The 24,942-nt window shown below is 34.4% G+C and overlaps 1 protein-coding gene and 1 pseudogene across 3 annotated transcripts in view; both read left to right on the top strand.

The window, feature by feature from the left end:
- ATG5 (autophagy related 5) overlaps positions 1-24,942 on the top strand; it is a 124,283-nt gene that overhangs the window by 5,862 nt on the left and 93,479 nt on the right. For 2 of the 3 annotated variants that reach the window (XM_059401128.1, XM_059401130.1), the window contains exons 2-4: positions 2,655-2,820; positions 11,297-11,424; positions 19,686-19,764. In XM_059401128.1, coding sequence (XP_059257111.1) covers positions 2,713-2,820; positions 11,297-11,424; positions 19,686-19,764 — 315 coding nt within the window. In that variant the 5' untranslated portion in view covers positions 2,655-2,712. Of the gene's footprint in view, positions 1-2,654; positions 2,821-11,296; positions 11,425-19,685; positions 19,765-24,942 lie in introns of those variants that run through there. The other variant, XM_059401131.1, reaches the window with a different exon arrangement.
- On the top strand, positions 21,091-24,290 carry LOC132018507 (cytochrome c oxidase subunit 1-like; annotated as a pseudogene).

Genomic DNA, 24,942 nt, shown 5'->3' with positions numbered 1-24,942 from the left:
AGTTTTCATAAATCTGTTTAGAGATTTCTGTTGCTTTGTAAAATTTGTATTGACTATCACATAGCACCTTCAGCTGCCTTGGCTCAGTCAGATCTTCCCTTGAGGTCCTGTAAGGTATATATACATAAGAAACAGTGCTATATGGGAAATAAGGTACTGAGTTCTGTACCTAAAATCCTACCTTAGAACTTTGGTAAAGTCTTATGTTTACCAGAGTTTTGCAGTGGGATTTTAGGTATAAAACCAGTAAAAGGTAAGTACATACTTCCATCATTGTTGGGGAGAGACTCCCAGAAACAAAGAGAAAAGGGAGACGTTGGTCACTTCTTTTTATTGTTTCTGACACATGAAAGGAAGAAGCAGAAGACAGTGCCATGGAAAGAAAAAGCAGGGTGGTCAAGTGTTGTCATTGGGCAGAGTAGAGGGGAGAGAGGGAGCCATACCCAAATCTATAATATTTTTATTTATGATAACCCCTCCCTGTTGATAAACAAGATTCAAATGGTGTCTTGGAATCTGACAAATCTTGATAAACAAGATTCAAATGGTGTCTTGAAATCCTTCTTGAGAGGATAGTGGTTGGAGAAGGAAAGAACTTTAAGTGGCCATACCCACTTTAATTTTTAATTTTCCTTTGAATTATATTGTCTACCTATTTTTTTCTGAGGCAGAAAAATTATCCAGTGTGACAATATTGATTAGAGACTTTTGGCTTTAAAATTGTATTTAAATGTTCTTAAAATCTCTTAGGAAAGGAACTCTTTGTCTCAAGTTCTTGTTCTTTGTGAGCTAGAGAGGAATCTTAGTTCTAGCTAATGGTTAATTGGGTGTATTATAGTTAAAGAAACCATTGCTTACCACCGGTTGTATTAGATTAGATTTACTTATTTGCCATAACTTAGATTTCATTATTCCTTGTCATCAGTAGATTTATTCATAAAGAACAAGATATTAACGTAATCTAGAAATAGCGAGGTCTTTTCTTTCAGTATTATATTTTGTGTTATATGTAAACTTGGAAATTCTCCGCAGAGAAACTCAGTATGTTGTTTGAATTTGAAGTGTATCAGGGTGGAGTTATATGAAGTGTGAACGCTTGTATCACTTGCTTAAAATGGTGACTTTTATGGATGTACTTTAACAAAAATTAAAACTGCATTATGCCAGAAAGAGCACTAGACTCGGTTCAGTAACTCAGTGACCAGATTTGTTATCCTGGTTTCACTGTTACTTTAGTGGTCTTGTAATGTTTATCCTGGTTTAACTGTTAACTAAGTGCTCCTGTGATGTTGGACAGATTTTTTTCACCTCTTTCAGTTTATTTACCTGTAGATAATGTTGCATCCAGTTGACTTCCAAGGTGTACTTAATTATAGTGATACAAAATTCAGAACTCTTGAGTTTTTGTATCTTTGACTAATTAACGAATGACAATCTTTTTTTTTTGAATGGCAATCTTGATGTGCTTGGCATTGGTCAGTGGATGAGAAAAGAGAGAAAAGCTCCTTGAATAATTCAGTGTTAGTAATTGGTATTTGGCTAAACTGATATGGTTATTTAAAATATTGCCATAGGATATGCTAGTCAATGAAAGATGGGAGATGTGTGTGTGTGTGTATCTATATCTTAAATATCTATATATATTTTATGTAAGATATATATCATATATCTGTGTATCTATATCTTTGTACATATATATGTAGAAGGATATGGAATCTCAGTGTCCAGGTCCTGACAGTGTTTATTTCTGCATTTACTCATACTGTATATTACACTGTTACCTAGTTGTGAAGTATTAGTACTGGAAGACACTTGGATATTACAGAGGTCAAAAGCCATATTTTTCCATCATAGCCAAAATATTTCAGTTTGCAGATTTAGTGCTATATATGTGGGATAGAGAATACTTTAGTTAGTGTAGAAACATTTACTACTACTCCTGGTGGTAGAGGATTGGAGCTGGGTTTGCAGAGTGGGCAGGATTTGAAGGTGGGAAATGAGCGTATTAGGGAGAATGGTAAGACAGAGAGCAAGGTATTTAAATGGATAGTTCTGCTAGAAAGTTTACAAAAAGAAGTATAGTAAATAAGATTGGAAATATTGGTGGAACCAAACCGTGGACAGGATGAAATTAGAAAGAAAATAGGTCTATACAAAGTTTTTTTCCAGGATATATGTGTGTGCGCACACGTGCATATTTTTTTTTCCCCAGCAAAAGCAAACTATCTAGATGGAGAAGGAGAGGTTGAATATATTAGGTGGGGCAGGGATAATTGTGGGGATAATAGTTTGGAATTGGGCTATAAGGGACCATAAGGATATAGGTAAACTTCACTTTAGATGAGCAATAGACTCTCCTGGGGCTTGAGAGAACGTTACAAGTATAGTTTCACTTTGGCTGTAGTTCATTAGGTGCATAAGTTAGCACACGTTATTTTGAATTACTTCTATGATCCTTTTAAATAAATAATAGCTCTGCATTTATAATTTATTTGTGCTGATTTTGCGTTCATTCTAAAGAATGTTGATCACACAGTTTTTTGAAATGAATGATTGTTAATGGCATCCATTTTTTCCTATAATCTTTCTTTGTTCTAGAACATGTTCATTTATCCTTGCAAGGATCTAACTAATGCTCTTTGTTTTATTTTCAGTTTGGCTTTGTGTGAAAAAAGAATATAGCCTATATGCACTGCTTTAACCACTGGAAGAATGACAGATGACAAAGATGTGCTTCGAGATGTCTGGTTTGGACGAATTCCAACTTGCTTCACCCTGTATCAGGATGAGATAACTGAACGGGAGGCAGAACCGTATTATGTAAGTATGTTGATGATGGAAAATGGGATATCTGCCTTTGTCCGTTTTTGTAAATGAAGCTCTAAGAACCTGGAGGCTGTAACCCAACATTTTATATACAATTAATACTTGCTGATTATGGAAAAAAATTAGAGAACACGTATCAGGAAAAGGAGGGAAATAAAAATTACCTCTAATCCTACCACCCAGAGGGGAAAAACTGCTGTTGATGTGTTGATTATGGGACCTCCTTGACGTTCTTTTTTCATGAATATATACAATTATAAGTTATATTGTTATAGGAACAATTTTGAAAGTAATAGGCTCAGATTTGGTTCTTCTGTATTTAAGTGGTTCCAAGCAACTATTTACTAAATTCCTTTTTATAGCTCAATGAACATGTGAATGTGTGTGTTTTCATATGTTGATAAGCTAAAGTGTGTTATATAAAATACATAATAACAAATTACTGTATGTAGACTTGTAGGTTTGAACTAGTGTCATCTGTTCTAGAAAACAATATCAAATATCTTGTGATTATAACCTGCTTATTTTCCTTTTCTAAGTGCACATATAATCCAAACTTGAGCATCTGTCAATCAGAAATGATAGTATTTTGCTTTTTTTACTGAATAGGCCCTAATAGACAAAGGCATTCTCAGTTGTCATTATTTTAGTTTTGTCTCAGGTACACATAGTATTATTTACCTAGGAATATCTGGAAAAGTGAAGATTTATTTGTGGTGTTGGACTTTCTTGTTTTGCTTTAATAAAGCTTGCCCTTTGCTTTCTCCCTTATCTGTTTGAGGAGTAACACTGCTCCTCAGCCTGCTCCAGCCATGGGAAGTCAGACTGATGGAGGAAGCTACTTAAGGAGCCCCATACACTTACTTTTTGGGTATAGGAGCGCTTTCGCTTTTCTCTGTGTATCCTCAGCATCTGGCATAGGTCATGCAAGTTGTAGGCACTCAGTGCATGAGAGTCTCATATATTCACGTTGGGATTTTGTTTTAAATTGTCTCTTTGGGTTTTCTTACAGAAAATAATTTCAGAGAAATTGGGCAGTCTTTTGTTACTAGTATTAAGGTTATCATAACTGAATATATACTTTTGAGTCATTTTAACTTTGGAAATCTCGACAGTTTTCTGCTTTTAGAAAAATTTCCGTAGTTAAAAACCAAATGTCACAGTTTATTTTTAGAAGAATTTCACTTGCTAGGTATATTTTTTTTCCTTCTCTTTCTATAATATGTGTTAGGATATCACTTATGTTTTGTTTCCAAACTAGTTTCTGTTAGTTTAATTAAAACTTTAGCCTCTGGTGCCTTTCTAATTATAACTAAACAAAAGAATATATGTGTCTAGTTGGTCAAAGTGGCAAATATGAGAAATATGTAATTTAAGTCTGTTTACTTTTAAGTCAAAATACAATGTTTGACAGCTTCTTGTAGTTTAAAAAGAATCCAAGTAAAGAATATATTTTTTCTTCTTTATGTATGAAATCTGTAAAATATAAAAAGTTTGTTGTGAGAGTGGAGGGTTAAGTTGTTTTCTAGCTGTCTCTAATTGAATTGAAAATGGCAATAAGTATTGGGGATATCTATAGGAGGAAGAAAGCTCTTTTGTTTAACTGATAATTTTTTTGAAATACAGTTTCCCCTAATTTTTCACCCAAAGGAACTTCATATAGTAATTATGACTATGTTTTTGAAAAATATCAAGTGACAGGCATATAAAAAATACTAAATAAAAAGCTACAGTTTAAAACCATGTGGCATCACCTGTATTTTGCTCTTTATATACATACATACATAATTAATATAAATTACTACTTGCAGGAAGAAAATACAGGAAAACCTCAGCAGTGGTTAGTCTTAGAATTATAAATGAGGATGATAGTGACAGTCTGGTTTTGGTTTACATGTGTCTTAGTTGTAAATTACGCTTAAATGTATTTTTAATTGTGTTACTTTATAATGATGATAGTATTGTAAAGATTCCAGATGAAATGAGGTAAAAATATCATAACCTAGGAGGCAGTAAACCTCTTTCCCGGACATTCTCAAAACTTAGGTGAGGTGATTAATAGGATTATCACTGTGGCCTGAAAAGTCCACTCATGTTCAGGTGGTTGTGTAGAAAGGATAGGTGAATGAAATGTAGTTGTTTTTTTTTTTCTTTTTCTAAAAGATTTTATTTTTAAACAATCTCAAATCCAGTGTGGAGCTTGACCTCATGATGTTGAGATCAAGACCCTGGCTCTGATTGAGCCAGCCAGGTGCTTCTGTAGTTTATTTATTTTATTTTATTTTATTTTTTTAAAGATTTTATTTATTTATTTGACAGACAGAGATCACAAGGAGGCAGAGAGACAGGCAGAGAGAGAGGAGGAAGCAGGCTCCCCGCTGAGCAGAGACCCCAATGCGGGGCTCGATCCCAGGACCCTGGGATCATGACCCGAGCCGAAGGCAGAGGCCTCAACCCACTGAGCCACCCAGGCGCCCCTGTAGTTTATTTTTTATAGCGCTTATTCCTTGTTTCTTAGAAACGAGGTTTAAACATATTTACTCATACCAAATTTATAAATTAAATTATTATTCAAAGAGTCTGTTTTCCTATGGAAAAGAATATTAATTTAAATACATTCCTATTTCTGCATTTTGATTTGTTGCCTCTACATAATCTCCTTTCAGCCTATATCCCATATCTATGTCAGAGCATTGTGTCTTATTTTGCGGGGAATATTAGGAAGAAAAAGTGTTAGAAACTAGGCAGTCTTTCGGTTTCTGTTGTTTTTCTTACATTTATTTAAACTGTTGACTTTCATTTAGATTATCTAATGTAAAAGCATACATACCAATATGCATTCATATTTTTGACTTGTTACAAGAGAAAATCACTCATAAATCTGAGTGGACCCTAAACATTACACAGTGGTCCTTTTATGTTTCCTTAGTCAGCTCTCTCTGTTCTTCTCCAAAACTATTTCTCTGAGCCCTGGCCTTATTTTTCACCCTTAACAGGTAACCTCACTTCCTGCTTCCTTAACCTTCTGGCACCAAGTCTTCTAAACACATCTGAACTCACACATATTAACGACTGCTCTCATAGTGGAAGAGGTGTCCTTCCTCCAAGGCAAGCCCTCGCCTTCTCTCTCTGCTCTGGATCCCATCTTCCCACCATCCTCAGGAAGATGGTGGTTTCTCATATTCTCCTACCTCCACCCCTGCCTTCTTTCTTTTCCTTTCATCTTCTACCTACCAGCTCCTTTTTTGCAACATTTATATAATCTTACATCCTTCGTACCCTAAAACAATCCTCTGTTGACCCCATCTCTCTTTCAGTCTCTTGCTTTCCATTCCTGGCCAGACTTATTAAAAAGGTGGTCTCCTTCCCACCTCCCACTTACTTTACTGGAATCACAGTTTCATTCTACTCCAACAGAACATTCTTTGCTGAAGTCACTAATGACATCTTTTTTGCCAAACTTTGAGTCTGTTTTTGACTTTTCATTTGCTTGATCTCTCAGTGGTGTTTTAATGTTGTTGTCTGTTTTCTCCATTTTGTGGCACTGTTCTCTCTTGCTCTGCAATGTTTCTTAATTCTGGTTTTGCTTCTATATTTCTGAGGGCTTTTTGGACTCCTTTGCCAGATCTCTTTCTTTCTGCTTGTTTCTCAATGTTGACATTCCTTGGGGCCTTGCCTTTTTTCACCCCCCTTCACTTTATCCCCTCTGGAGTTATCATCCATTTTTATCTCTTTCTTGAGCTAAAACTCCTTGTATTTATTTTGACAACACCCAAGATTTTTCTCCTGAACTCCAGACCTATGTGTATGTCTGCTGGATATCAAACTGAGTGTTTTGAAACTGGACACATCATCATTACCTCCACACAGACTGGTCATCTGCTATAATTCCTTCCTCTTTTTGCAAGTAGACCTAGTTAATTAATAACTCTTAATAGTAATTAAGAAAGGACTCATCCTTGTTGCTTACTTCTCCTGTATCCCAGGCATTCAGTTAATAACTTAGTCCATCTGATTTCACGTGTCAAAATATCTTTGAAACTTACCCGGTTTCTTCCATACCCATTGCTACAGCCTAGTTTAGACCACCATGTAAAAACCGATGGAATTTCATAGTATTAAGTAATCTCCCTAGTTTCATTCTTGCCCTCTTTCCATTTTCAGTTTGCAGTTAGAGTCATCTTTTCAAAACACGTATCTGGTCCTGTCATCTGCCTGCTTAAAACCTTTAGTAGCCTTTCGTCATCTTTAGGATCCTTCGTGTAGTTAACAACTTTCTCCATGACTTGCTTCTTTAGTACTGTTCTACCTCAACCCTCTATACTACTGTCATTTTCAACTTATGGTTCCTCATTGTGCCAGTCTTTGTCTTTCTAGACTCATTCCATGCCTTCTTGCAGTTTCCTCTATAATGAGCAGCAGGATCTCCCACATATAGCTGCTTCCTCTATAATCTGCAGCAGAACCAGACATCCACAACACCCATGTTTGAGTCCTCTTTACCTCCTGGCTGTTGCCTTAACGTAGACATCCTGTCCAGGTTTTTCCTAAGCCCCTACATGAAGTTAAATTCCATTGCTACTTGCTCTTATAACATTCTTTATTTCTCCTTTCACTCACCACATTTGTAATTTTGTTTTTACTGACTACCTCTCTAGCCTGTTAGCTCTGTGAGAGCAAGAACTCTTGTCTCATTCAGTGCTCTGTCTTCATTGCCTGGTGTGATGCCTCACACATGGAACAGAGTTCTAATATATTTTAATTCTATATTCATTCTAGGTTTAGAAGTCCCTAATTTTAGAATTTAAAATTACTGGAAAAATTAGGATTTGGTATAAAAAGTAATATTACAGCTACCTGTTTCAGAACCAAAGTGATGTATACAGCTATATGAAACATATATTCCTTACAAGCTGTATAGGGGAAAAAAAGATCTTGTGTGTTAGTACTCACTGATTTCTTGATATTGCTAAATCAAGAATGAGAGAACAATAGATTGCAAGTAGCTGGCAGTTGCCCCAAAGGGGGATAATCCTTTTCATATTGAGAGAACTTAACCTCAGAGACATTAATGGAAGTGAAATAGGCCAGACACAAAAAGACAGATAATTCATTATTCCACTTATATGAGGTATCTAGAATAGTCCAAAGGTCCTGGGGAGAAGAGTTGAGGGAGTTTTACTAGATTAATTGATACAGAATTTGAGTTTGGGTTGATGAAAAATTCTGAAGATGGATAGTGATGATGGTTGTACAACACTGTGAATGTATTTAATGTCAATGACTGTACCCTTAAAAATGGCAGATTTTATGCTAGATATATTTTACCATAATTAATTTTATCATAATTAAAAGAAAGTAAACCAGTGAGATACACATAAGAAAATCAGTGAGTGGTACTATCTGAATATAGACAGTAGGATGATGTCATTTTACTTTTTTTTTTTTCATTTTTACTTATTAAGTAGATAAGTTATATCTAATACAGTCATTCTTAAATCTTAGTGTTATTTCTGAATGCTACTACAGGTATTTATGTTAGTTACAATTTACTCCAACAGGCTAATTTAGAATAGAAGATTCCAAGTACATTTCAGTATAGATTGTCTTAAGAATGAAAATTCTTTATTAGTTATCACTTTTGGCTTTATGTCACTTAATCTTTGGGATCTGTGATTCATTCAGCAAATATTTATTGTGTGCCTACTATAAAGCAGACACTCTTGAACATTTGGAATGTAGCAGTGAACGAAACCAACAAAAATCCCTGTCTTAATGGAGCTTACATTTTAGGGTTCCTCATTCCTTATTGTGAAGAAGTTTTCATTTCATGAAGATCATTTGTGGACTTTATAGCAACTTTAAACCCTACGCATGTAGTACAGCACCCAAGAATCAGGAGCTGCTATCTATGCTCATCAGTTCTGATGTGTCTTTCCTCTTTTTTTGTAATTTTTGTAGGTTAATATTCTCTATAGGATATATTACTATTTAATGCCCAAGAGACATTTGAGGTTAAAAGTTCTGGACTTACTAGTATAGAACTTACAGTTGACAGATTACAGTTGATTCTTAACATAGGCTTGAACTCTGTGGGTCCACTTATATGCTGATTTTTTTTACAGTTCAGTACTTTAAATGTATTTTCTTTTCCTTACAATTTCTTAACATTTTCTTACTTTTATTATAAGACTACAGTATAAAATACATACAAAATACCTGTTAATTGACTTTGTTATTGGTAAGGCTTCTAGTCAACAGTAGACCATTAGTAGTTAGGTTTTTGGAGAGTCAGCAGTTACACATAAAGATTTTGAACTGTGTGGTGGTTTGGTGCCCCTAATTACCACATTGTTCAGGGGTCAGCTGTGTACTTATTTATTTAAAAAAAAATGGCTGATTGATTATGCTGTTTTACTTTCTTAGGAAACATCCATGTTACATCTATATTTGATTTTGTCATTTCCAATTTTAATGAATCGTTTCTTTGCCATTTATTTAATAGAATATGATTTTGACAAGTTTTTTAAACTGCCATGTAAACTAGAGGTGATACCATTGTCTGTGAAACAACTAGTGCTTTTTCTTGTACACTATATTAGTTTCCTTTCTCTCTTCTTTCCTAATCCACATTCTAGTTGTTTCTTCATAAAGGAGGAACTTACGTTTTGTTGAATCATCTTTGCTATCCAAAAGCTTGTTTCTAGTATTAGTAAGTTCCTTCTCTTCCATACTGGAGCATGCCAGCTACCTCCTACCCCCTGTACCCTGTTGTCCCCAGGACCACTGTCATGTTCTCTTGCCTAGTTGGAGCCTGTTAATCTTGATCTTCAGTGTTTAAATATTAGTTCCTTTACCCAGAATATTTCTCTTTGTATGTATTCCGCAGCCCCATAATTCTACTTGATTTACTGACCAAAAGACATAATAGCTGAATAAACAGCATGAAAAATGATGCAGAATTAGTCTCTCAAATGCAGCTGGAAGAAAGTAATAAAACAGTTTTACCAGCGAAAGACAGAAGCTTAGCAAAGCAAGAAATGACTAGGGTATCTCCTGGGAAAACATAAATTTTTGCCACTTTCCTCCTTTTGTCCACTCATGTGTTCTTTATAAAATTCTAACCAGTTTTCTTAAATGTTCTCTTATGTTTTCTTTCTGTATATCTTTGGTGGGGGAAAAATAATGGTGGCCTTCATAACTATGCCAGTTGAGGCTAGTCCAACATTCCTTCTCAGACTTTTCTCTCCAAAGTCCAAGTAGACCCAGGCTCCATAAAGACAGGATTAAGGGAGGAGCTGGACAGTGGCAGATGACCAGTCTACCAGCATTATACCTTAAACTTGTGCCTTATTGCCCTTTAAATGTGTGGCTCAACAGTCAGTCATCTTTTTTTTTTTTTTAAAGATTTTATTTATTTATTTGACAGAGAGAGATTACAAGTAGGCAGAGAGGCAGGCAGAGAGAGAGAGGAGGAAGCAGGCTCCCTGCTGAGCAGAGAGCCCGATGCGGGACTCGATCCCAGGACCCTGAGATCATGACCTGAGCCAAAGGCAGCGGCTTAACTCACTGAGCCACCCAGGCACCCTCAACAGTCAGTCATCTTAAACTTACTTCTTTCCTTCAGTTTCTTGGTTAGTAATAACCAAAATCTGTTCTGACTGATTCCATACCTTTCTCATTTTTCCATTCCTTCATGCCCATCCCTTCATGTAATATTTCCTTAACAGATTTCCAGTTTATAATCTTATCTTCTTTATATCTACCATGGCTAGAATATTCCTCAAATACTGTTTCTCACTGTGCCATTCTTTTATTCATTGTATCGTAGTGGGCCCCTATTCATCAAATGGAAATTTCTGTTTGATCTTTAAACTTTAAAGTCTTTTCTGTTGCTGCATTGAAGTATTTTTGTAAGTACTTTTTATGAATTTGTTTTTACCTTTATTTTAGCCTCATATAGAAGAGGTGTTCTTCATCGCAATTAAGCTAATACATGGTATATTATCAAAATAGGATGGACCGATTGAGAAGTCCCGATTGATAAGTGAGGAAGTACCTTAGGACTGAGTTGATTATTTTCTCATAATAGTTTAATTAATTCAGGTGAATCATATCAATTTTTAAGTTAAATTTGATAGACATAATAGGTATCCTAAAGAGCATGACATCTGATTACATTTGTATTTTTATGTGGAGAAAAGTATTATAGAAAGATTGTACGTAGATTTGTGTTGTTTATTCTGGGTACTTATGCTATAAGCTCTACTTAAAGTAATGACCTCAAAAGAAATTTAAAACATCTTAACCTTTAGCCTTTGATTTGCTTTAAAAAGCAGTTGACTTTGTGTGGAATATTCAAAATAATGCAAAGAACATGGCTGTTTTTCCTTAAAATTCAAAGACCTATTTAGTATATATTTTTTTGAAAAATAGTAAATAAATACGGTTTTACAAATTTTCATTTCAGTTGCTTTTGCCAAGAGTAAGTTATTTGACGTTGGTAACTGACAAAGTGAAAAAGCACTTTCAGAAGGTTATGAGACAAGAAGACATTAGTGAGATATGGTTTGAATATGAAGGCACACCACTGAAATGGTGAGTGAATTTTTCTGCATTATTAAGCATTGAGTATATGCTAGCTTTATGAAGGTATAGTGCCCTGAAGCAATTTTTAAAAAGTTATATAAAGAAATAAATCAGTAGTCTAGCTCATATAATACACTGAATTTTAAACTATTGTTCAAATATTTTATTGAAAATATTTCTTCCTTCTTTTGGATGCATGGGAGACCGGACAGATTTGTATATATTTTCAACAACAGATTTTTCAGTGACATAATAATAGTGTATTTGATTATGGTTTTTTTCCCCAGACATATTTAAGACTCCCTAATGAATAAGTCAGTCTGTGACACTATGCAGTTTTGCTTCTATCTCCAGAATTTTTATGACAGATCTTTGTATACCCATGATTACCTAAAGTGGCATCTTTCAAACTGATTGCCACATTCAGTGCCATATGCACATTTTATCTAGCCTTGGCTTAGTATTTAAAATACATTGATTTCTTCTTTATGTGAAAAATAATTTTGATATTCTATCATTCGTAAGAAACATATTGAAAGTAAATCCTAAATCTGGGTTTATCCATGTATGGATGATGTATTTTTGTACTTCCTCTGTTACTGGGAGTTTTATAAATTGCGCTTCCAAAAATATTTAATGAAACTGGAGAAATTACAGAGAAGAATATAAAAAATGGTTCACGGTATGCTGGGATGTAGGTATTGAAATGCTGCTATATGAATGTAGTTGAATGAAAAAGTCAAGAACTTAAATATGAACACTATAAGTAGGTTTAAAGTGGGCTTGCATTCTAAATCTGGAGTATTAATATGAAGAGTTTTAAAAGAGACTCACAGAAAAGGAAGCTGGGAGATGTTTAACAAGTGCAGCTGACTTGAATATAAGCATTACTTAGAAGTGAGGGGTGAACTCTTGGAACTCACCTCATGTGGCATTCCCACAAGTGAGTAGATTTTTCATAATGGTTTAGAAACATACAAAGTGATATTTTTTATTGATTTTGGAAGCAAGGAGATTTTGTATTGAGTTATAGGTCACATATCTAACCTTTTGAGGCATTTCTGGGAAAGGATGGCAAAGTTCTTTATAGTATTCATTTTTTAAATAACCACTGTTGACAAGTTTCATGATCATTTATCAGATTCATTATGACGCTTGAATAGTTTTAGACCTCAGGCAGCATAGATAAGTCAATGTTTTCTGTTTCTTTTTATTTCTCAGAAGAATTGGAGGTTTTGGAATGGGAAGGTGGCTTAAAAGAAGTATAAGAGGAGCGAGGATCAGGAGAGTAGAGGGAAAGGAAGGAGGGGGAAAGATTGTGGGTGAGTAGCAGTAGGATCTGTCTATTCTCGACAGTTCGATCTGTTATTATATAGTTGAATATTGAAATTGTATTGCTCTATGTGTATCAGTTATATACACTTTATTGTTAAGAATTCATGTGACTGACAGTAGGCTTTTCAGTTTTATTAGTGTAAAGTAGGGCTCTTAACAAGGGCTCTATTGACATTTTGACCTAGGTAATTCTTTGCTGTGGGAAGGCTACCCTGTACATTGTAGGACTTTTAGTAGCAGCCTTGGTCTCTGCCTACTAGAGTTAGTAGCATTCCCTCTAGTCATGGTTATAAAAAGTGCTGCCAGGTGTCCTGAGATGACGGGGTACAAAACCACCCCCAGTTGAGAAACTCTGGAAAAGATGGGAAACCTCAGACTCTCTTCAGTAAATAATTGCTTGGTCGCCATCCTTCAGCTGCTGTTTTAATCCATCCTGTATGGTGGGTTTTTTTTTTTGTATTTGATAAGATTTGTATTCTGTAAGTTTGTATTCTATTTCAGAAATAATGTTTGGACCCATTTCTGTTACCGCAGGCTTAAATATGTCATGTTCTTTGTTAGTATTTATGTCTTCTGAGAATCTTTTATTAAGGAGTAAAAAAATTAAAATTATTTTTCCTTTTAGAGAGTTTATGTGAAAGTAATTGTATTCACATATCTTTGCTGTAGGTTTTGGGGTGTTAAGTTTTTATGCATAATGTCACTTTCGTGGTTATGTCTTGCTGTAAGCTCATTGTATTTCATGGCTTTTGATAAAACTTTCCTTTAGTACCGTAGTCCCTCTTTATCTTTGGTTTTGCTTTTTGTAGTTTCATTTACCCTCAGTAGCCACGGTCTGGAAGCAGATGATCCTTCTCTGACATATTGTCAGAAGGTTGGCAGTAGTAGCCTGACACTGGGTCATCGTGCTTATGTTATTCACCTCACTTCATCTCATCACGTAGGCATTTTACCATCTCACATTATCACAAGAAGGGTGAGTACAGTACAGTAAGATATTCTGAGAGAGAGCATCCACACTCATAACTGTTATTATAACTTTTTGTTATAATTGTTCTATTCGAAGTTATTGTCGTTAATCTCTTACTGTGCCTAATTTATAAATGAAACTTTATCATGAGTCTGTATGTATAGGAGAAAACGTAGCATATGTAGAGTTGGGTACTGTCTGTGGTTTCAGGTATCCTTGGGGTGGTCTTGGAACATATTCCGCTTGCATAAGGGGCAACTAACGACCATATTGTTAGCTACTCCTTGTATTTGAGGAAGGAATAGCTTCTAGAGGTATGAATATAATCCAGGACCTCTGGGCTAAGTCTTCATCTTTCCTCCTTTTGCTCCCAACTAGAGTAGTTTCCTCCTAGTTAAAGGAGTCATCTTCCTGTGTTCAAGAAGTCATAGGCTGTCAATATCTACCTGGCATTTAAGCAGTGGGCTTCAGATGATAGGATAATCATTATAGAGAAGCAGCTACCACTGAAGTTTTATAGGGCTTGAGACTTTTGAGACCATGCAAGTGTCTTAAGAGTAGAGGAGCATTTATTTGAGTAGGGTAATAACATCTTTCTTATACATGATTCTTTGGAGTTTTAAATACATTCCAGTGAGAAAGGAAATCAAACACCAGTTTAGATAATTCATAAAAGAAAGTAGAAAGAGCATAAACTGGTAATTACTTCTTACTCTTTAACTCCTGCTATTTGTTATTTATTATTACAATTGTTTAAATTTCTGCATGAGATACTTGGGCATGGACTTTTGTACCTTAAGCAGTACTACATAAGAGGTGCTAAGTAAATGTTTGTTCAGTGGGTGAATGAAAATGAGGCAGAAATAAACAAAATAACTTGTTCAAATGAATGAGTAGGACCAGATTTTGAAAGTCTCAGTTTAGTCTTCCCACCATACTTGCTGATACTCTATTTGTTAGTTGTCGTTTTCTTTGGTTCTGTATGGTCTCTCTAAATTGCTTACATTATTTATCCATATTAGAATAGAAAATTTAAGAATGGTGGCAAACACATAATGAGTACTTAGTATATTGTTGATTTGTAGAGAATCTGAGGGGGCTTTATTTGATTACCACTTTATCCCCTATAGTGCTTTGTTTCCTTAAGTTTTAAAAATTACATTGTAAATGGAAAGTGCTGATCTAACTCAAATGCAAAGATTTCTTTCTTTCTTTCTTTTTTAATTATTGGTAAGAGTGATTTGAGTTGATTAGTCAGCAGAGGGTGCTCTAACATTGCATTTTAAAAGGTAAAGAAAGGTTCCTTTTTACTGTAAATCAAGTGGTCAAAGTTTGTATTTTTTACTTTTATATTAGAATTATTTTAAGAGAACAGTTTCTGGTTCTTCTAAAGAACACTTTGTATGTATGCCTTAATACTGGTTAGCTCTTAGGCCTTCGGTATAAATTTTAGAAAAAGCTTTTCTTTTTGTCAATTATAAAAGCAAGTATCTCTAATAGAATATTATTATTTTGTGTAAACTGACTTATTTTCAGGAATGGTTGGAAAGTAAGAAGTTGAAACTACTTTTTGAATAAAAAAACAAAACAAAACAGCAAGCATTGATGATCTTAAACATAGACATAGCAGAATGACCCAGAATTTAATACTGTATCTATCTGGTTTCAAAAGTAAATTTTAACAAAATTACCTCTTAATTATAAATACTGTGCAGGTTCTTCTCTCTTATTGATTGTCTTTTCCTAAGATTGAATTTCTAAAATTTTATAAATTCTGTAAACTTGAATTTTGAAATGTGACTTACTTAGCATTTGAGGTAGGTAGTATCCCTTGGCTGTTTTTGTACTTTTTCATGCATAAGAATAGGTTTAGAAAGCTGTGAAACATAGTACTAACTGTACTAACTTACAGATGTTCATGTTTGTTCCATAGGTAAAGCAAGGCAAAATTGATTGTAAACATTAGATTACCTTGGTGTACATTTGAGTTGTACCCTTTTTCTTTTTTTATTTTTTTAACAGTGGGGCTTGGACTTGCGACCCTGAGATCAAAACCTGAGCTGAGATCAAGAGTTGGATGCTTAAGGTCGTCTGGGTGGCTCATTTGGTAAAACGGCTTCCTTCCCTGAGTCCTGGGATCAGGCCCCTCATGGGGCTCTCTGCTCAGCGGAGAGCCTGCTTCTTCTCCCTCTCCCTCTGCCTGCCTTTCTGCCTACTTGTGATCTCTGTCTCCCTCTGTCAAATAAATAAATAAACTCTTTAAAAAAAAAAAAGTTGGATGCTTAACTAATTGAGCCACCCAGGTGCCCCAGTTTGTACCCTTTTTTATTCAATGAAATATAATCCTGTTTCCAGTAAGTCACTAGGAGACTTACAGATAGGATGCCTTTATTTCAATGAAATGGAGTAGGACGATCATTCTGTTCTCTCTAGTATTTGGGGAAGCTTTCTTTCAATGCTGATGTTAGAATACCGCTTTGCTATCTGACTGCAGATGTTTAGACTACTGAGAGCACCCTTGGCTGATTTAGGAACATAGCTGTTATTAACGATACATGTGACCAGTACGTGTGTATGTATTTTAGCAGTAATAAAAGGTAGAGAAAAAACACCTTATGCAAAGAAAAATGAAAATATTACTCATTTTGAGAATTGATTTTAGAAAAGACTAGAGCAATTAAGAAAGAGAAAGAAAACGAATAAAGTGTGAAAATAGACCTGACACTAACTGTTCTGGTATGGTGAATTTTTATAGGGCAGTAGAGTGAACCCTTACTAGTTGGGCCCTCTTCTGGAATATATTCCAGGTTCATATCCTTACGACTTCCTTTTCTATTAAATTTAGGTTAGATTGGCAGGAGTAGCGGCATAGAGATAAATGGTTACATTATGATTTACTTACAGTTATGGCTTATGTGGTTTCTATGTTGTGGGTTAGGAGCCTCCTGACAAAACTATGTAGAATATCTGTTTAGAGGAATTGTACAAATTAGTACTTTTGAAACCCTTGATGTAAATTAGATTATAGTGTAAGAGAAATTCAGTACCTTTAATTCTTGCCAGTTCTGTTTTCTGTTACAGATTTACTTGCATATTAATAGACTCATCAGAAATAAGCAGTCTTGGAACCAGTTAATTCAGATAGTATATTTTTTTGGAGTTAGTATCCTTGCATCAAAATCATTCTGACATAAACATCTGCATTCAGCCACGTATAATCTGAACATGTAGACTTTGATAATAGAAGGAAGTAAATAGCTCTTTCTACTGCAGTTCTATTTTTAAAGATTATTACAGGATAATTACTAGTTATTTAGAATGCTTTTATGTTGTTACTTTACATACATTTATAGTTAAATGTAAGTATTAGAAACCATAATATTTAAATTTCATCCTAATCTTCAGTATATTGGGAAAAAAAGAGTCATCATTTACCATGAGACCAGGGAAGTTTGAAAATATATATATATATATATATATATGTAAGTTATTTTATAAATAACTTAGAGAAAAATACAGGAATAGTGTATGACAACTTTATTAGAAATTTTAAAAAGCATTTAGATAGAGCAAATTCACATTTACGCTTCATAGTTCCCTGGTTTTGAAGGTATAGATACCAGAAATGGGCAATGTCTTCTGAATGCAACTAACTACTCATTAGTTGTCATAAATTCAAATAGACCTCTAAGAGGTTTTAGTTTATTGTGACTTCTGGCTTTTCTTGCTTAACAGCAGTGCTTAAAGAAATTTTTAAACTGTTGACAAATCATGATTTTGTTGTAAAATACTTGTTTACATTAGTAAATGCCAATAAGAATGATCAGTTCAATACTCGTTCATTTCTACATCATATAATTCCTTCTAGTCATCTTTGGTACAAATCTGCCTTTAGCTCTTGCTCACTGTCAGATAAATTGCAGTGCACAAATGGCATAAAAGATGAAAAAATACTGTCACATCTTTTTAACAAAATGACTCAGGTTCTTGTCATAAAATATCATATGATGAAATTCTTGCTGTTGAATGACTAAGTGGATTAAGAATACCATGTCTTTAGAAATATATTGTTCATTCATTAGTTTTTGAATTGTGTAAAATTCACCTAGAATATTATCTAATGACTCATAGTCTGAGATTTCACTTAAGCAATCAATTTTACTACTGTCATTAAAATCCAAAGTACTATTGTCTGTGTAAAAACCTTCTGATTTATGTAATAATTGTGTAACATCTTCCCTTGTCGATTTTCCTCTCCTTCCCATTATGCATTGAAAATTAGACATTTTGAGTTTTTAGCTATATTGATGATAGATAAAAGTAGACTCCAAAAGTGGTGTCTGCATTCTTACTTTATACTTCCTTGAAATCTGATGTAATATTCTAGGTGAAACAATGAGAACATGAAGAGTGCATTGTTATATCATCCTTCTATGGCATGAAGAATAATGGCATGCCACTATTCTTCCAAATTGTTACTAGTTTAGTGTTTTTTTTTTTTTAGCATAGTTGGGAATAATTGATAAATAATGATGAAATCATTCCTAGAATGATGAAATAGAATTCCTGGAATAGAATGAGGACTAGCAAAAGTCTGTTTTGTAAAATTACAAAGCATTACGTAGAGCTTGTACAATTTTAAGAAGTTCAGAGAGAAGTATCAGAATTGGATAGAATCTATAACTTTTCTCTAATGGAGTATTTTTGTTTTTCAAATTACTATTTTTGTTTTAGATTTTGACAGACTAGGGTTTTTTTTTTCTGGGTTCTGAAGGAAAAATTATATTATTTAGGTAGTCCAAAATTTCCTGCAGTATTCATATTTGGTTATGAAAGATTCATAGTAGATGTGAACTTTCAAGTTTAGAGGTTTAAGGGTTATTATTAAAAGATACAACATGTATATGACTAAAACTATCCTGTTTCATTTTACTAGTAGGGCATTCATTCTATATTCTTCCTAAATAACATGATCTGTAGTGATTGATGTTTTCACCAATTGTATTATGTAGATGTAAGCAAACAGGACTAGTATTAATATTTGAATCTTGGTTAGGCAGTGTATTGGGTCATTCATTTTGAGGGGAATTAGGTGTATTTCCAAATTTTGCAGCTTCTGAATCTAGGAATCACTCACTAACATAAGAAAAACAGGACTGTACAAGACACCACGCAGTCCTCTTTTTGCCTCTTTTGCCTCGTTGGAAGTATTGTTTAATTGTTTTACTATTGTAGCCACTTTAGTTTCTTTAAAAGGATGATTTAAAAAATAAGATTTCTTTGTTGAAATCTGCAAGGTTTGCTTCACTGTAAGTAATATTTATATTTGGAAAGGTTCTCTTATTTAGGAAGTCCTGAATTTATTTTTGTAAAAAACTTCAGTCTGAGGTTGCAGAAAAATATTCAGTGACTTTGGAAAATGTTGATATGTTGTTATACAGAAAAAGCAGGTAATAGTTTTTTATAAAGGATAAGCCTAATCTGTATTTACATATGTATGCATAAATGAAAGGCTCACTTTCTATGGCATTAATATTAACCACAAAATAGATGATTGCATGCTTTTTAAGGTGATTTTCTTAGTTCTTAGAATTTTCTAATACTTAAAGAATTAAAAAATATGTTTATATAAGCTTGAAAAACCTGTTTGTCCAATGTGAATACTGGGATGGTAGTCAGATACTGCAGTAGTGTGATACAGCAGTGGTCATGGCTGATAAAAGATTCTTAAGCACTATCCCATTATGTATATTGGGGCTTCAGTGAATGAAATGCTTAGAAGAAAACTGATACCTGGAAACTATACCATATTAGCTTGGGCAAGTAACAGTAATATATTATCATTCTATGATTTGTGGTTAAAGCCCCCTGATATTTGATGTTACAGTATATGCTGAAATTTATTTTGGAGTTGTAGTTATAACTTTAAAGTATTCTTTCTTAAAACGTACTCTTTCATTTTTAGGCATTATCCAATTGGTTTGCTGTTTGATCTACTTGCATCAAGTTCAGCTCTTCCTTGGAACATCATAGTACATTTTAAGGTATAGTTTAAATAGCATTTCCCATTTCTTCCTCTTACAGTATTTCGTAGGTAGGTTTAGAATAGAATTTTAAGTGAAGTTGTTTATTGCTTCTTCCATGACACTTTAATGGTGAAGCTGCCGCTAGTTTTTACCCATATATCTTTTGATTTATTACTAACTCTTGGCAGAGTCATTTAAACATTAAATGCATGAATGCCTATTTTTGGAGCTGAATATGCTGTTTAAAATTTGTAATATTTTGGAATGTTTATATTCATCAAGAAAAAATCTCCAATAAGAAGAACAAAATCCAGAGTTTAGATGTGGGTTGGAAGTGGGAGTAGGGAAGGGGTACAACTTAATGTGTTGAGTATCTCTGAGGCTGTTTTGATTGAATTGTGAGAAGCGTTATGAGACAGAACTCCAAAGAATTGACCTGAGTGTGTTTTGAGAAATTTTAATTCCTGTAGTTTCTATGATCAGTTCATTTATTGTAACTTAATTTTGTCCTAATAGTTTATAAAGTGGTCTGTCTTTCCCCTTAACCATCTTGATTCTTCAGCCCCTGCTCCCCAAGCAATAAACAAATACCACTGAAGGATTGAAATACCTCTTTTAGTTGATAACTAGGCAGTGATACTCAAAGCGCGATGAATTGTGGCAGGGAAGCATGTTAGGAGTTTGAAAAGTCATTTTAGATATCTAATTTGCTTTCCTGTAAGGGGCTCTCATTCAGAGTCACAGCCCAAAGGCTGCTCACCTGTTCTTCCTAAGATGCTTTCCTTCCCACTTTATTTAGTTGAGTGTGTGGGTCTTTGGCATTTATTTCCCTCTCATTTGCACTAATGTGCTTTCCAGAGTACCATGTTACCACAGATTTTGGTTACCACAGAACCAGAGTAGGATATGGTTTTAATATGCATGACTTTCAGTTACCATGGTATCATGCAAAGTGAAGACTTCCTGTATTTATAATAATTTAAGTTTAGAACGGTATAAAGTAAAGCTACTCCAAGCATAATGAGTGTAGAGGTTCTGTATTGCCTAATATGTTAGTCTTTCCCATTATGTTGAAAAACAGTTCCCATAATTATTCATGTGAGAGGGATGCACTCTAGGACTTTGGAATCTAGGTTAAAATATATCATAGCTACCCATTTATTTATTCATTCAACACCTACCAGAAGCCTACTATGTGCCAGCCAGGCACTATTCTAGATGCTTGCGATATATGAGTGAATGACACAAAGACACTCAAACACTGGGACACTTTATGGTGCCCACCTGGCACCACATACCAAGCCTTCTGTAATCACTGATTGAGTGCATCAGTGGACTATAATAATGATAGGAAAGGCTTCGAATTGTTTCGATTGTTCTAGTGTAGCGGTGCAGTGCGGTGCTTCTCAAAGTACTCTGTGGACCCATAGGGGTACCCAAGGCTCTTGGAATGGATTCATGAGGTCCAGTCTGTTTCCATAATAATATTAAGGTTCTATTTGCCCTTGCCTCTGTGTTTACATTTGTACTGATCTGCAAAAGAGATGGTGGGTCAAACTGTGGGCACCACAGCACAGAGCAGGGCAGTGCACCACTCTGTACAAGTGGTTATTGCGTTCTTCACTCCCACACACTTGAAGTAGAAAGAATATCAGCCTCACTTAAGACTATTCTGGATGAAGCAGTACAAATTATCAATTATTCTTCATTTTAACTCTTAAGTACATGTCTTTTTAATCTCCTGTGTGTCAAAATGAGAATGCACATAAAGCACTTCTGCTCTTTGCCAAATACGATGACTGTCTTTTTTTTTTTTTTTTTTTTTAAAGATTTTATTTATTTATTTGACAGAGAGAGATCACAGGTAGGCAGAGAGGCAGGCAGAGAGTGAGAGGAGGAAGCAGGCTCCCCGCTGAGCAGAGAGCCCGATGCGGGACTCGATCCCAGGACCCTGAGATCATGACCTGAGCCGAAGGCAGCGGCTTAACCCACTGAGCCACCCAGGCGCCCATACGATGACTGTCTTAAGGAAAAGCACTGAAGCCCTTGTTTGAGGGCAAGCTGAACACGCCACTTTTTTCATAAAACACCGTTTTTTATTCAAAAGAGTAACTGATAAAGTGTATTTGGGTATTTGTAAGATAGTTTCTTAAAATAAACGAATTGACTCTCTCAGAGTAAGGACAACAGTATTTATTGACAGTGTTAAAATGTGAACTTCTAAATGAAAATTGGAACTTTGGAAAACATATCTGCTACCATGACCTTAACAGCTTTATTATTCTTAAAACAGTTTTCTGTTGAGATTTTTGGTCATTTTAACAGATCTTATTTTTAAGAAATTTTATGTATTGAAATGTGTCAGTGTTTTGAGATCTACATTAATTCAGCAAACAAGTATTTTCCAAATGGTCAATGCATGATGTTACAAAATAATGTATGTGAAAAAGAACCATTCATAATGCAAGGTCAGAATTAGGAATTTTAATGTAACAGAAATCAAAATGTTTATTGATAAGCTTTCAGATTCCACATTAATGTTCTAATAAACTATACTTATTGAATCTGGTGTAGTATCAAAAAAGAATATCCACAAATCTGAAGTCTATTAAAATGCTACTCCTTTTTCCAGGTACATATTTTTATAAGCCTATATATTTATATAAGTTAGTCAAAACAACATTAAAAGCACCGAACGTAGAAGCAAATAGTTCCTCTGTTTTCTAAAAAGCCAAACATTAAAGATATTTGCAAAACTGTAGAAGAATACCAGTATTCTCCCTCAGTTTTTGTTGTTGTTCTAGAAAATACTTATTTTACACAGAAAATATGATTTTTGTGTTACATGTAATGGGTATGTTCTTGGTGTTTTTAAATGAATCACTCTTTGAGGTCTTTGGTAGGTCACCATTTTCTTACCAGATGGGAAGTTTATTAGAGAAATTAAATAGAAAGCAGAATTGTAGAGCTAATAAGGATATTATAGAGGGTGCTATAAATTTGCTCAAGCTACCAGTGTATTTCTGTTAGCTCTTCTTACACTTTCTGCACCTGGCCCGTATTGGTGGAGAATTTCTTTCTGTATACTAAGTTCCCTTTTTTTTAGGGTTATAAGACTTAGCTTTCTTCAAAAGTTGGCCCTAAGTGTTTAATTTATGGTTATACTGATTAATGTAGGCCCATTTCTGTTATACTGCTTTATGGCTTTTGATTCATTATAATGAAATCAAGTAAGACTTTTGTAGGTAGAAAAGCAGATGCTTTTAGTATGAGGAAGCAGTGTTTCGTTTTGTCCTTAGTTTCTGGTTAATAGCTTATCAGTTGAGTAACAACTTTATGTCAGTTGATGTGTCAATGTGTATTTTATCTTTTTGATATTGAGTATGTTAAATGATATCTGTATTTTAACCAGACAGCTTGGAATTTATTTGTTTTACAGTTGCTTTCAAAGATATAAATTGATTTTGATTAGGTTTTATGCAATGATAAACTCTCCCAAGAGACCCCCCACCCCCACCCCCGGCTGCCTCTACCTCACACATTTGATCATTTTGTGGTTCAGACTGAATTCTTGGGGGAGAATACCTGTTAAATAGCTTTCAGATATTTTCTCTAATTTTTAATGGACTTTGCTGCTTGTCATTTGAATAGGTATATAATGTATATAGTAAATGAATTTTAATGTCTAGAGTAGTGTTCTTCAAACTTTAATGTGCATACAGATTACCTTTGTGTCTTGTTAAGGTACTGATTTTGATTCTGATTCTGTAGGTTTGGGCTGAGGGCAAAGGTTCTGTGTTTTTATTTTTTTAATTAATTTTTTTTTTTCCATTGGATTTTTAGACTTCATTGCACAAGTTCATCGTATATTCACCTTTGGCATAGATGTTGACACATGAGTGTGTTTTATATCAGCTACCATAAGGATTCCCATTCCTATGAGAGGAAAAGTATTTAATTGAGAAACAACTCTCCTTGGAGGAAATATTAAATGATCGCCAGCCATACTCTGAGCCTCATGTTTTATTTTCTTATTTATAGTAGGAGGCCTGGAAGGACTTAACTTCTAGCTACTTGATCCATGGGCTTTGTTCTCCATGATGCGTGTTACGTGCTAGCATAATTTCATTATATCTTATCAATAGAAGCATTATTTACCATTATAGGGGGATTTGTTCACTGGCTCCCATTATTTTCAGGCTATACATTTAGCTCAGCCTGAGCAAAAATTCATTTCACAAACACAAATAAATGTGTTAACATAACTTTCTTACCATCACACTTTCTTGACTTTTCAAGAATGCCACCAGCTCACTCTGATTATCCACATGTGTATACAGCATGAAATGCCATCTCACCTACTGTAGGTTCATTCATTTATTTCATTAATAGCAATAATGTTAATTATTTTCATAATTTGAGAGGAATTTGCATCTAAGCCAAAATTGCAGTAGTGGAATTAACAACTGCTTGTCTCAAATGACTGCATGGATGCCTCCCCATATCATACCTTTGAAGAATCTTCTTACATAAATGTAAAATAGGAAGGAAAGGAATCAAACCTCCTCCAGCTGGTAACAAGCCAGTATCATAACTTCTGTTTCTTTCTCAATTAGTGAGGTATTAGTAAAAATCATATAACTTTGTCTAAGTGAAATTAGAAGTCCAAACACTTTATATCTTGGTGACATATCCATTCCAGCTACCTTTCCAAGATGCAGCATCACCTATTGTAGAAGAACTTTTACACTTCATGATCATACATTAATGATTGTTGTCCTGATTAGCTCCTTAGTGATTTAAATTATTTCATTGATGTTAACAGCTAATGTAACACACAAGTACAATAGATATACAAGTAGAAACAGCTTAAACTGTTCTATTAGTCACTATCCTAATCTTGTCTTACTACCACTACAATTTCATTATATAATAGATGAAATTAATAATCCTTCCCTCACTGTAAAGACTGTGGGTCGTCGGTGATCCTGAAGCTATGATTATGTAAATATTTATTATGTTCATCATGATAAGTGTACTCTTTAATACCTATCCCCTATTTTCCCCATCCCCCCCCCCTCCACTCTGGTGACCATCTGTTCTCTGTAACTAACAGTCTGTTTCTTGGTTTGTCTCTTTTTTCCCCTTTGTTTGGTTTCTTAAATTCCGCGTATCTGTGAAATCATATGGTATTTG

This window comes from Mustela nigripes, chromosome 5, assembly GCF_022355385.1.
Source record: "Mustela nigripes isolate SB6536 chromosome 5, MUSNIG.SB6536, whole genome shotgun sequence".
Lineage (NCBI taxonomy): Eukaryota > Metazoa > Chordata > Mammalia > Carnivora > Mustelidae > Mustela > Mustela nigripes.
The sequence above is the reverse complement of the archived record's forward strand: the minus strand, read 5'-3'. Positions and strand labels throughout refer to the sequence as shown.